Source organism: Loxodonta africana, chromosome 6 (genome assembly GCF_030014295.1).
Source record: "Loxodonta africana isolate mLoxAfr1 chromosome 6, mLoxAfr1.hap2, whole genome shotgun sequence".
Lineage (NCBI taxonomy): Eukaryota > Metazoa > Chordata > Mammalia > Proboscidea > Elephantidae > Loxodonta > Loxodonta africana.
This window is the reverse complement of record NC_087347.1, coordinates 9,261,983-9,274,934: the sequence shown is the minus strand read 5'-3', so window position 1 is coordinate 9,274,934 and position 12,952 is coordinate 9,261,983. Positions and strand designations below refer to the sequence as shown.

At 40.6% G+C, this 12,952-nt stretch overlaps 1 protein-coding gene across 10 annotated transcripts in view; it reads right to left on the bottom strand.

Moving 5' to 3' along the window:
* USP40 (ubiquitin specific peptidase 40) overlaps positions 1 to 12,952 on the bottom strand; it is an 85,997-nt gene that overhangs the window by 21,217 nt on the left and 51,828 nt on the right. For 8 of the 10 annotated variants that reach the window (XM_010597606.3, XM_010597607.3, XM_023557743.2 and 5 more), the window contains 5 exons: positions 12,397 to 12,485; positions 11,060 to 11,146; positions 5,308 to 5,344; positions 2,943 to 3,007; positions 949 to 1,023 (listed from right to left, as the gene is read on the bottom strand). In XM_010597606.3, coding sequence (XP_010595908.2) covers positions 949 to 1,023; positions 2,943 to 3,007; positions 5,308 to 5,344; positions 11,060 to 11,146; positions 12,397 to 12,485 — 353 coding nt within the window. The remainder of the gene's footprint in view (positions 1 to 948; positions 1,024 to 2,942; positions 3,008 to 5,307; positions 5,345 to 11,059; positions 11,147 to 12,396; positions 12,486 to 12,952) is intronic. The other 2 variants (XM_023557745.2, XM_023557746.2) reach the window with 1 other exon arrangement.

Here is a 12,952-nt window from a genome sequence, read left to right as displayed (position 1 = left end):
AAGTTAATGGTGGGTAGCGCCCTCTGGGAAGAAAGGTGGGAGTAACTTTTCATTTCATAGCTTCCTGTGCTGTTTGAGGAGCCCTGGTGGCACAGTGGTTAAGAGCTTGGCTCTTAAACAGAACACTGGCAGTTTGAATCCACCAGCTGGTCCTTGGAAACCCTGTGGGGCAGTTCTGCTGTGTCCTATAGGGTCACTATGAGTCAGAATCAACTCGAAGGCAATGGGCTTGGTTTTTTTTTTTTTTTTTTTGGTGCTGTCTGAATTTTCTAATCACGAGCAAATGTTTGTCTCAATGATGGAATTTGGGGCTATTTCTATATTCAACTTTACAGGTGTCCACATTTTAAAAAATCTAATAAATATTGGTTTTAGAAAGTAGTACTATGCAATGTTTGTGAAAGGACAGTGAAATAAACTCTCACAGACTGCAGACAGGAGTATAAATTTCGTACAACTTTTTGGGAAAACAATTTGGCAATACATAGCCTCAAGTCTTTAAAAAGTTTGTACCTTCTGACTTAGTAATTTCATCTTTAGAAATCTATCTTAAGAAGGATTTATATTTAGTACTATTTATAGAACAAAAAATTAGAAACAAGCTAAATTTCCAACAGTAAGGGCACAGGTGAATTAAATGGTGGTAAATCGTACCTTGGATATAGTTGTTCCTGAATTTTATGATCAGGTTAAAATGTTAAATATAAAAAGTAAAAAAGAAAACTTTATATATGGTTGAATTAAATTTTGTTTAAAAAAGATTTATATGAAGAAATATAAGAATGTAAAGTATGGTAGTTTGGTCCGGCTGGTACGATCTGGGTAAGTTTTCTATCTTTTTATTATTGTACTTTCCCATTTTCCCACAATGAGAATACACCCCCCCTTCTGCAGTCAGAAAACAGTAACTGTTACTTACAAAACGTCGGCTCAGAAGCAAAATCTTACCGGAGGAGGAAGCGTCCCTTCCATTAAAACCAAAGTATCTCCAGAACATAGCATAAGCTCTTTCAGTGTTGCATCCTGGGAATACAGAAATTCTTTTTTGTCACTTATGACTTCCAAAAGGGACAAACCACTGGATTTTTTTTTTTTTTTTTACCCTGTGTCTCTATTATCTTTTCCAAAAATAAATAACTGAGCAAATAAAGGGGATACTGAAGAGATGGGAAATGAGCTAGGACTATAAAACCAGTAGATCATTATGTATCAAATTGCGGCATATAAATTATAGTATCATCAAAGATCAGAGGGAAGGGAGATGGATGAGACAAGAAATGATGAGAGACTGATTTACAGAAGATGAAATTTTAGTTAGGCCTAAAAAGATGGGTTGGATTTGGAAAGACGGGAGACAAAAGAAGGAATTTCTCATGAAGAAAAGAGTAAGGGTGAAGCCACGGTTGAGAAGTATGGCTTGTGTTGGTGAAGAGCTGGGAGACAAGATGATTAGAGCGGGATGTGCCAGCTGGAGAGCAGTAGGAAGAAAACCTGGATTGGAAGGGTAGGGCCACAGATGGAAGGGACGTGAAGTAGAAATGAAGGAGTTTTGACTGCTATGAAAAAGGAGCCACTCAAGATTTCCAGGAATGGTTTTCAGAGATGAATCTGGCTGCTACATGTGTGATGTAATCACGTGGGAAGACCTGGACTCAGGGAAGCCAGCTGTTGGAGCAATTTAGGTGAAGCAAAGGCGGCTCGAGACAGGAGTCCAGCAGGGGAGATGTGGAAGAGCTGCCAGGCCTCTGAGGGCTGAGGTGACAGACGAAGGAGGAAAGGGAAGTAGGGCCAGCCGTACTTTAGTATGAAAGGAAAAGGATGAGGAGAGACAGCACCACTGGGAAGAAAAGCCAGTTTTCAGTTTGCTTTTACATAAACTATTTGATACAGATTGGGGAATTAATAGAGATGATGCTAAAACCATCTGAATAAATATACTCTTCTGACATCCAAATTGTACGTCCTGAGATATCTTTGAGTCCACTTTTTACTGTAGGAAGTCAGACTCCTGGGCCTCTCCATACTGACTTGCTGACTGCAAAGAATGTCTCAGTGGAAGACCCCAATAAAAAAAAGAAAAACACCAAACCTGCTGCCGTTGAGTTGATTCCGACTCACAGTGACCCTCTAGGACAGAGTAAAACTGCCCCATAGAGTTTCCAAGGAGCGCTTGGTAGACTCAAACTGCCAACCTTTTGGTTAGCAGCTGTAGCTCTTAACCTCTGCACCATCAGGTTTAATCAACCTTCTGTTGACGTTCAATGCCACTGCCTATTACTGAACAGCAAGGCAGACAGACTGGAAACAAGGGCAGTTGACCGCAGCTATCTACGCTTTCTCACCAAGCTTCGTTCTGGGTGAAAGGCTGCAGGTTTGGACTGGGACACTTGATGCTATCTGGACCAGCAAAGAGAAGGCTGACTGGACCCCAATCATCCTGTGATAACACTGATTCTAAGACTTTTTTTAAGGCTACTCCCAAGTTTGGCTAGATAGAGAAATGTAGCTTGGACCAGAGCCTAAGTGACTGGTTGCTAAGATGAATTCTGCCATCATTAACTTAGAAGGAAACTGAGATTAAAATATTCAGGCTTTAAAAATTCAGAGTGTATCCTTAAATTCTTTCATAACTCCAGTCTTTTGTTCCCTGAAGTTCCCCGCCTCCTACTGAAGAGGACCACTCCTAGGGATATACTCTTGCTCACTGACAGGGGATTTCTCATAGCTGCTAGAAACATTACTGCCCAGCTGGGACTTCCCCTCTAACTCTACAAAAAAACTACAGTAACAAAAAGGTGAAAGACCCACTAGTGGATTTTTCTATCTTAAAAAAAGCAATCAAAGCTTTCTCTAGAATTTATTCACATGAGTGGAGAGGGTATCCTGTATGAAGATACAGCCTAAACTGATTTTTAAGAATAAAACATATAGAATAATCTTACTCCTTCAAATAAAGCTTCCCCAGCTTCGTAACACCAATCCATTTTTCGCAAATGCCACGTATCTCCTATGAAGGAATCAAAATCGGCATGAAAAGAATTCAGAATACATTTTAAGAGTTTGTCAGGAATGAGCTTTCTGGATAAAAAATATCAAATAGGGTTTGGTCTGCTAATTATCATTGATTAATCTTTTAAATAAATTATCTCTTCCAGGGCAGGACTGACATTGACAAAAAAAGTTGTTTTCCCAGTTTGATTACTTTGCCCTTTCTTCCACCAAGAACTGTATACTTCAGAATAAAAACAACGCTGGCTGCTATTATCCCGAATTTATTTTGTAACTTTATTATTTATACATACACACATCATACGTTAGTACACATTTATGAACATACATATATGAATATAGAGTCCCTTTTAAAATCATTATAAAGTTGAGTTTTATTTCATTGTCTTAGCTAAAAGATTACACGAACCTTTAATTAAGAACTGCTAAGGTTTACAAAACTGGTCCTACCTGCTTAGGCAGTTAATCTAACAAAAATATAGTTCATTTTGAATAGTGTTTCAGTGAAACCAAAACCAAACCAAACCTGCTGCCTTAGGGTCGACTGCAACTCATAGCCACCCTACAGGACAGAGTAGAACTGCCTCAAAGGGTTTCCAAGGAGCGCCTGGTGGATTTGAACTGTTGACCTTTTGGTTAGCAGCCATAGTTCTCAATCAGATTTCTGTTTTTCAGTATGTTCGCTACGTTACTGAAACGGGAATTTTTTTTGGAGGGGAGTTAAATGGAGCAAAAGTTGGAAATTCTGGTTATTATAAAACAGTTTTTATTAGTAATTTCTTATAAAGGCCCCCCACCCCCACCCCCACCCCCACCCCACCCCCCCAAAAAAGGAAAAATTATCACCAAAGGACTAAACACAGATCTGGTATCCATCCTCTAGAGACTTGGCTCTCCACTGTGTTCTCTGTAGAACCCTCGTGTGCCATTAGTTCTAGTTTGAAGTACTGTGATGTTTTTAGCAATGTTTTCATCTCAGTATCTTAAAAACCACCAATAATTAAAGTGAGCACCATTACTTCACATCACAGCATGGTAGCAAGAACTTGGGTTCTGAGTGAGAGAGACTCTTACCACTGTTCTCAGCCTCTGCCTCCTCCTCTGTGGAATGGGGGCGGATGATGACCCCTGCATGGTAGGACTGCTGTCCAGATAAATGAGACCCTGCATGTAAAGCTCCTGCAGAGCGCCTCATACCCAGACCCCTTCACTTCCCTTCCAGATCAGGTGGCCACAGGCTTCTGATTTAATGAGGTCTGGAGCACAGAAAAACACCAGAATGAAAGTACTATGATGTCATGTGAAACTCACTGACATGATCCACTCAGACAGCTACTTCAAGATATCTGGGATTTCTTTCTTTCATCATATTTCATTCCAGTGGTGAAGATCTCAGCTGTTAACCAAAAGGTCAGCAGTTCAAATCCACCAGCCACTCCTCAGAAAATCTATGGGGCAGTTCTACTCTGGCCTATAGGGTCTCTGTGAGTTGTAATTGACTCGAAGGCAAGAGGTTTGGTTTTTTTTTTTAAAGTCTATACCAAGGAGCAGTGGTGCAATGGTTAAGTACTTGGCTGCTAACTGAAAGGCTGGCAGTTCAAACCCACTAGCCGCTCCAAGGTACAAAGACTTGGTAGTCTGCCCCTATAAAGATCGCAGCCTAGAAAACCCTACGGGGCAGTTCTACTCTGTCACATGGGGTCGTTATGAGTAGGTATCGACTCGATGGCACACAACAACAATAATCTATACCACGCCCAGAAAAGGCCATCATGTTTGGTAAAACAGAGGGTCAGTGAAAACGAGGGAAACCCTCAGTGAAATGGCTGACACACACCCACAACGATGGACTCAAGCATACCAACGATCATGAGGACGGCACAGGCCCGGTCAGTATTTCCTTCTGTTGTACATAAGGTCACCGTGAGTCAGAGCCAACTCCACAGCAACTAACCACAACGACACACCACACGGTGCACTGAAATCATGAATCAATTAGATTTAAAAAAAACCCGCGAAAGACCCGGGCAGTCCCTGGGCCGCAAGGCTTCGCTGTCTCTTCTGTACCTCTGCTGGTCCTCAGCTAGGCTCTCTCGTCTCAGGGCTAACCCACCGCTAGTTTTTTTTCTTTCCGCTTGCGAACAAGAGCGCGGAGAATACACTACGTACGCACAGAAATGTAAAGCGTAACCTGACAACCCTGGAGAAAAAAAGTTTGAAACGTTCCCACTGGGCTTAGACAGTTTATTCTAAGTCAAGGCTGTGGAGAGCGTGATATCGCTGCGGTACGTAACTCACCTTGCAGGCCAGCTCTCTCCAGCATTATCTGTAAACACTATAAAAAGAAAACGTTCAACGTTAGTTTTCTGTTTCCGAGCCGCAGTACTGTGAGAAACTCTTTTGGGCCCTGGGCCTATTTAAGTCTGATTTCATTTAATAATTCTTGAATAGATAAATGTAAACACAGTTAAGGACATGAGGTACTAATTAAGTCAGTGCTTCTTCTGAAGAGATAAAAACCGGTCGCTATCAAGTCGACTCTAACTCATGGCGACTCCACATGTTTCAAAGCAGAACTGAATTCTACTGTTTTGACAGTTGTGATCTTCCAGAAGCAGACTGCCAGGCTTTTCTTCCGAGGGCGCTCTGGGTGGATTTGAACCTCCAACCTTTCAGGTAGTAGCCAAGTGCTTAACCATCTGCACCACCCAGAGTCTCCTCCTAAGAGACAGTGGGGCCAGTTCAGGAGGGGAACAAAACCAGTTTCTGGAGTTGGCAGCCGGGACTTAGTTCGAAGTGTTGTTTCTCTGCTTCCGGCTCTCTCTCGTTGTGAGGCCTAGCTGTGTTTTGACCAGATGTGGTTAATCACGCTGATTTTATACATACGCATTAACCTTTGGATCCTAGACAAGGAGCACCCATGAAACACAACTGATGACACCTAAACTCACGGGGAAACAACGTGCAAGCTGCTATCTCAGGGTATAAAGTAGCAAAAAAGGTCGGAATAAAACAAACGTAACAGTTAAAAAGCCCAACCTCTTTTTTTTTAAAATTTAGATGAAGGTTTACAGAACAAACTAGCTTTGCATTATGCAGTTAGTACCCATGTTGTTTTATGACATTGGTTAACAACCCCATGACATGTCAATACTCTCCCTTCTCAACCCTGGCTTCCCTGTTACCAGCTTTCCTGTCCCCTCCTGCCTTCTAGTCTTCCCCCTGGGCTGGTGTGCCCCTTTAGTCTCGTTTTGTTTTATGGGCCTAATCTTTGGCTGAAGGGTGAACCTCAGGAGTGACTTCATTACTGAGCTAACCGGGGGCCATACTCTCGAGGTTTCTTCAGTCTCTGTTAGGCCAATAAGTGTGGTCTTTTTTTGTGAGTTAGAATTTTGTTCAACATTTTTCTCCAGCTCCATCGGAGATCCTCTATTGTGATCCCTGTCAGAGCAGTCAGTGGTGGTAGCCGGACACCATCTAGTTGTACTGAACTCAGTCTGGTGGAGGCCGTGGTAGTTGTCTGTTAGTCCTCTGGACTAATCTTTCCCTCGTGTCTTTAATTTTCTTCACTCTCCCTTGCCCCCAAAGGGGTGAGACCAGTGGAGTATCTTAGATGGCCGCTCACAAAAAAGCCCGATCTCTTCCGGGGAAAAACATTCCTAGTAAACCTTGGGAAAAGAGTAAATCAAATTTAATTTATACCACACTAGAGCCAACTCCACGGGGCCTAAACACAGCCAAGCCAAAGGGGCAACAATCAGGATGAGCCCTATTGCATTGTTGTAACAGAGAACAATGGTGGACAACCAAAATACCCACTAACAGGGAATGTTTAAATAAACCCTGAAATGTCTTGAAGCAATTAAAAGAATAAAGCAGATTTACAGGCACTGATGTTAAAAGATCTTTCAAATACTTGAAGTGAAAACGTCACGGTCTAGTTTACACCTGCAGCGTGGGCAGCTTTCTGATGGAAGAAAAGCCGCGTAAACAAATCCAGCTCTCCCCTTCTGCACGTACACGTGCCTCCACGTGCGGGCGGCTGTGTGGCTGAGATCCGGATGGATACGTACTGTGCTAACGTGGACAAGATTAGAGGACCTGGGAACAACAGTGACTTCAAGGGAAGGGGCTGGACTAGGGTGGCGGCAAAGGGGACTGATTTTTTAACTTCTGTGAAGTTTAAAAATTAGGACAAATCCATGATTACTTGTATGATTAAAAGTAAAAATTAAAAAAGACTTTAAAATGTAATTATGGACTGTTTAGAAAATGATGACAATGAGAATACAATGCATTAAAGCAGGGATGGGACCAAAGTTGTACTCAAAACTGCAGTCTCGAAGGCTTTCGTAATTTAAGAAAAACAAACAATGGAGCATTCGACTCAATTGTGTTCTAGTAAGGGAAAGCGCTGGTGTAAAGACCTTGTTTGAGGAACAGCAGAGGCCAGTGTATGTATGTTGCTGTTGTTGTTAGGTGCCATCAAGTCAGTTCCAACTTATAGCAACCTGTGTGCAACAGAATGAAACACTGCTCGGTCCCGTGCCACTCACAACCATTAGTATGCTGCAGCCCACTGTTGCAGCCACTGTGTCAGTCCATCTCGTTGAGGGTCTCCCTCTTTTTCACTGACCCTCTACCAAGCATGATGTCCTTCTCCAGGGACTGGTCCCTCCTGATAACATGTCCAAAGTACGTGAGATGAAGTCTTGCCATCCTTGCTTCTAATGAGCATTCTGGTTGTATTGCTTCCCAAACAGGTTTGTTCATTCTTCCGGCAGTCCACATGGTTGTTAGGTGCTGCTGAACTGGTTGGCTCCTAGCAACTCTATGAACAACAGAGCAAAACACTGCCACAGTACAGTCAATATTCTTCGCCAACACCATAATTTAAAGACATCAACTCTTCTGTGGTCTTCTTTATTTATTGTCCAGCATTAACACACATATGAGCTTATTGCAAACACCTTGGATTGGGACAGGTGCACCTTAGTCCTTAAACTGACATCTTTGTTTTTTAACACTTTAAGAGATCTTTTGCAGCAGATTTGCCCAATGCAATGCGTCATTTGATTTCTTGACTGATGTTTCCATGGGTGTTGACTATAGATCCAAGTAAAAGGAAATCCTTTACAACATTAATCTTTTCTCCACTTATCATGATGTTGCTTACTGGTCCAATTGTGAGGATTTTTGTTTTCTTTATGTTGAGGCGTAATCCACACTGAAGGCTGTTAAGTCTTTGCTCTTCATCAGTAAGTGCTTCAAGTCCTCTTCACTTTTGGCAAGCAAGGTTGTGTCATCTACATATCACAGGTTGTTAAGGAGTCTTCCTTCAGTCCTGATGCCCCCTTCTTCTTCATATAGTCTAGCTTCTCAGATTCTGTGCTCAGCATGCAGATTGAATAAGCATGGTGAAAGGCTACAATGCTGACTCACACCTTTTCTGACTTTAAATCATGCCGTATCCCCTTGTTCTGTTCGAACAACTGCCTCTTAGTCTATGTACAGGTTCCTCATGAGCACTATTAAGTGTTCTGGAATTCCCATCCTTTGCAATGTTACCCATAATTTGTTATGATCCACATAGTCGAATACTTTTGCATAGTCAATAAAACACAGGTAAACACCTTTTGTTTCTGCAATTCTCTGCTTTCAGCCAGGATCCATCTGATATCAGCAACGACGTCCCTCCTTCCGCGTCCTCTTCTGACTCTGGCTTGAATTTCTGGAAGTTCCCTGTCGATGTACTGCTGCAAATACTTCTGAATGACCTTCAGCAAAATTTTACTTGTGTGATATTACTGATATTGTTTGATTATTTCCAAATTCGGTTGGATCACCTGTCTTTGGAATAGGCATAAATATGGATCTCTACCAGCCAGTTGGCCAGGTAGCTGTCTTCCAAATTTCTTGGCATAGACGAGATAGCAGTTCCAGCACTGTGTCCATTTGATGAAAATCTCAATTGATATTCTGTCAATTCCTAAAGTCTTGTTTTTCACCAATGCTTTCAGTGCAGCTCGGACCTCTTCATTCAGAACCACTGGTTCTCGATCTTATGCTACCTCCTGAAATGGATGAACGTCTACCAATTCTTTTTGGTAGTGTGACTCTATATTTCTTCCATCTTCTTTTCATGCTTCCTGCATCATTTAATATTTTCCCCATAGGATCCTTCACTGTTGCAACTCAAGGCTTGAATTTATTCTTCAGTTCTTTCAGCTTGAGAAGTGCCAAGCATGTTCTTCCCTTGTGGTTTTCCATCTCCAGCTCTTTGCGCATGTCATTATAATACTTTGTCTTCTGGAGCTGCCCTTTGAAATCTTCTGGTCAGCTCTTTTACGTCATTGTTTCTTCCTTCTGCTTTAGCCACTTCACATTGAAGAACTAGTTTCAGAGTCTTCTCTGACGTCCGTTTTGGTCTTTTCTTTCTTTCCCATCTTTTTAACGACCTCTTGCTTTCTTCATGTATGAAATCCTTGATGTCATTCCACAGCTTCTCTGGTCTTCAGTCATTAGTGTTCAATGCATCAAATCTATTCCTGACAGTCTCTAAATTCAGGTGGGATATACTCAAGGTTGTACTTTGGCTCTCGTGGACTTGTTCTAATTTTCTTCAGTTTCAACTTAAGCTTGCAAATGAGCAATTGATGGTCTGTTCCAGTCGGCCCCTGGCCTTGTTCTGACTGATGATACTGAGCTTTCCACAGATGTTGTTGATTGATTCCTGTGCATTCCATCTGGTGAGGTCCTTGTGTATAGTTGCCATTTATGTTGGTGAAAAAAGGTATTTGCAATGAAGAAGTCATAGGTCTCACAAAATTCTATCATGCAATTCCTGGCATTGTTTCTAGCACCAAGGCCATATTTTCTAACTAACGATCCTTCTTCTTTGTTTCCGACTTTCACATTCCAATCACCAGTAATTACCAATGTATCCTGATGGCATGTTTGATCGATTTCAGACTGCAGAAGCTGACAAAAATCTTCAATTTCTTCATCTTTGGTCTTAGTGGTTGGTGTGTAAATTTGGGTAATAGTTGTATTAATTGGTCTTCCTTATAGGCGTATGGATATTATCCTGTCACTGACAGCATTGTACTTCAGAACAGATCTTAAAATGTTCTTTTTAATGATGAATGCGATGCCATTCCTCTTCAATTTTGTCATTCTCAGCATAGTAGACCATATGATTGTCTGATTCAAAATGGCCAATACCAGTCCATTTCAGCTCACTAATACTTAGGACACTGATGTTTTACGCATTCCATTTCATTTTTGATGATTTCCAACTTTCCTAGATTTATACTCTGTACATTCCAGGTTCTGATTATTAATGGATGTTTACAGCTGTGTCTTCTCATTTTGAGTCATGCCACATCAGCAAATGAAGGTCCCAAAAGCTTGATACCATCTACGTGATTAAGGTCAACTCTACTTTGAGGAGGCAGCTCTTCCCAGTCACCTTTTGAATGCCTCCAACCTGGGGGGCTCATCTTCTGGCACTATATCAGACAAAGTTCTATTGCTATTCAGAAGGTTTTCACTGGCTAATTCTTTTCAGAAGTAGACTGCCAGGTCCTTCTTCCCAGTCTGTCTTAGTCTGGAAGCGCAGCTGAAACCTGTCCACCATGGGTAACCCTGCTGGTATCTGAATACCAGTGGCATAGCTTCCAGCATCCCAGCAACATGCAAGCCCCCACAGTACGACAAACTGACAGACGCGTGTGTATAGAGAGTAAAAATACCAGAAGAAAATATGCCAAGGTGATAGTAATGGTGGAATAAGGTATAATAAGGGATTTTAATTTTGCATATTCTAAATTTCTACAGTGAACAAGTACTACTGATAATCAGAAAAGGAAAAAAAAGTACAGTAATCTTATCTTAGAAATTGCAACTGGTTTACTAATTTTTAAGCTTCTAAAACTATTCCTTTAGAAAGTACACAAAATTCTTTGAACTTTATGTAAACCCTAGCTTTAAGACCTCAAAGTCCTGACACACGTTATCACTTCTCCCTCTACCAAACAAAATGACTTACATCTCTCACAGATACTGTTTCTTCCACTATGACCTCCATCTCTGTCCCGGGCTGAATGTCACTCCCCAAAGTGAAGAACAGGAACAGCTAAGATCAAGACAGAACTATGAATACAATTTAACTTGAATTTTAAAACTCTAAAAATGTATTATTTACTTTTTAAAAAATAAAGCCAAGGGTCCATGAAAATAATAAAAAAACCTCATGCTATATAAAAATAAGACTAGGCTGAGTAATTTAATGTTACAATTTAAACCCCAATCGTGACTTCCCAGAAACGCCAAATGCTTTATCACCAATGGTTTTACTCCTAATGAACACCTCTCACAGATATTATTTCTTCTACTACGATCTGTATCTCTGTCTCAATCACTTTCTGCAGGAACCTGTAACTACTGTACACACTAAGCATCAGCAGTTTTTCTTCGGAGTCTTTTGGTTATAATTTAATTTTCTGCCTAGGGATTTCTTATACTATAATTCTCAAGACCCCATAGGAAAAATATAAATCTGACCTCTTATCAGTTGGGTCCCATATAACCTTATCTTGCTTTCCTAACTCAAACTCACTTGTGAAGCTTTTTCTCCTATCAGGGTGTAATGCACTACTATTTGCTAGAGGTCAAGAAAAAAGCATATTAAAGGAGAAGTAGTTGAGAAATTTATGAAGTGGATCCAGGAACCATGGGGAACCTGATCTGAGTCCAGATTACCTTGATACAGAGTAATAACAGTAAGGATAACATCATGACTTCAGTCTGTAATAAAAATTTATTAAATAGGTAGGGCTTCTGGCAAAGGCCAGCCTGATGAAAATGAATAGTGATAAAGGCAAAGGGCAAGGAAGGCTGCGGTGAGGATACTGTATTATTGCAGAGAGTAATGAAGCTCAAAATCAATACATTTCATCAAATCTACAATGCCAGGTTGCTAGACTCATTTTATGTACCACTGAGAAAAGCAGTGTCAGCTATAACTGCAAGATGTCACTCACTGTAAGAGGCATCCTAATTTCAGAGATGTTAAAATGTGAAAAAAAGGTGCATCTAAGTATTTATGAAACATGGTAGCTGAAAGTGGTGGCCACTGAACTGTAATGATCCTCCTTAACCACAAAATTTTCACCAAAAAAAGACCTATGAATATACTTTGACAGAGTATCTTTTTATTTAATCACAGATAACTATATGGATTATCCCTAAAATAAAATATATCATTTAAGGAAAAAAAAGTTGAGAGACAACACAATTACTGCAGTAGCTGGGTACTAATTGTAAAATTAAGAAGTTCTGCTTCTGGGTGGGTTGGGTCTGTTGTGACAGGCAGACTTGTTTTACCTGAGTGGAAGTGGGTGCTTTTCCAACACACAGTCCTAATGAGCTTCCCATCTTCAATTCTGCTTCCTTCAAAGTATAACTGTCTGGCACTGTAAAGAATTTTGATAACACGATGAATACTATTCATTTCTACCTCTCTGAGCAAAATAATAAACTGAAGTCAGTCTTTCTTTGAAAATCAGTAATGTTAAGAAAAAAAAAATGAGTTGCATATCATGCAAAAGGGTTAAATACAGTATGGTTATGTTTTTCAATTTCCATACTGTAGAATATATAATTCTTATCTGTGCAACAGTGCTAAGAAATAAGAGGCAGATATGAATGTTCTAGATTCATACCTATTAAAAATGACCTGTTCAAAGAGCTGTGGTTTAAACAGATTAAGAGCCAGATATCCAGAATTGAGAAAAATCGAGAAAAATTTCCAGAATGATCTCCTAGCTTTTTCCAAGTTTAAAGCTGCTATCGTGACTACTGTCAATAGCTAGGTTTGTCCATGAATAAATTAATAGCAAGATGGATTACAGAGGGGAGGACCAAAGGCTCCAGTTCATAA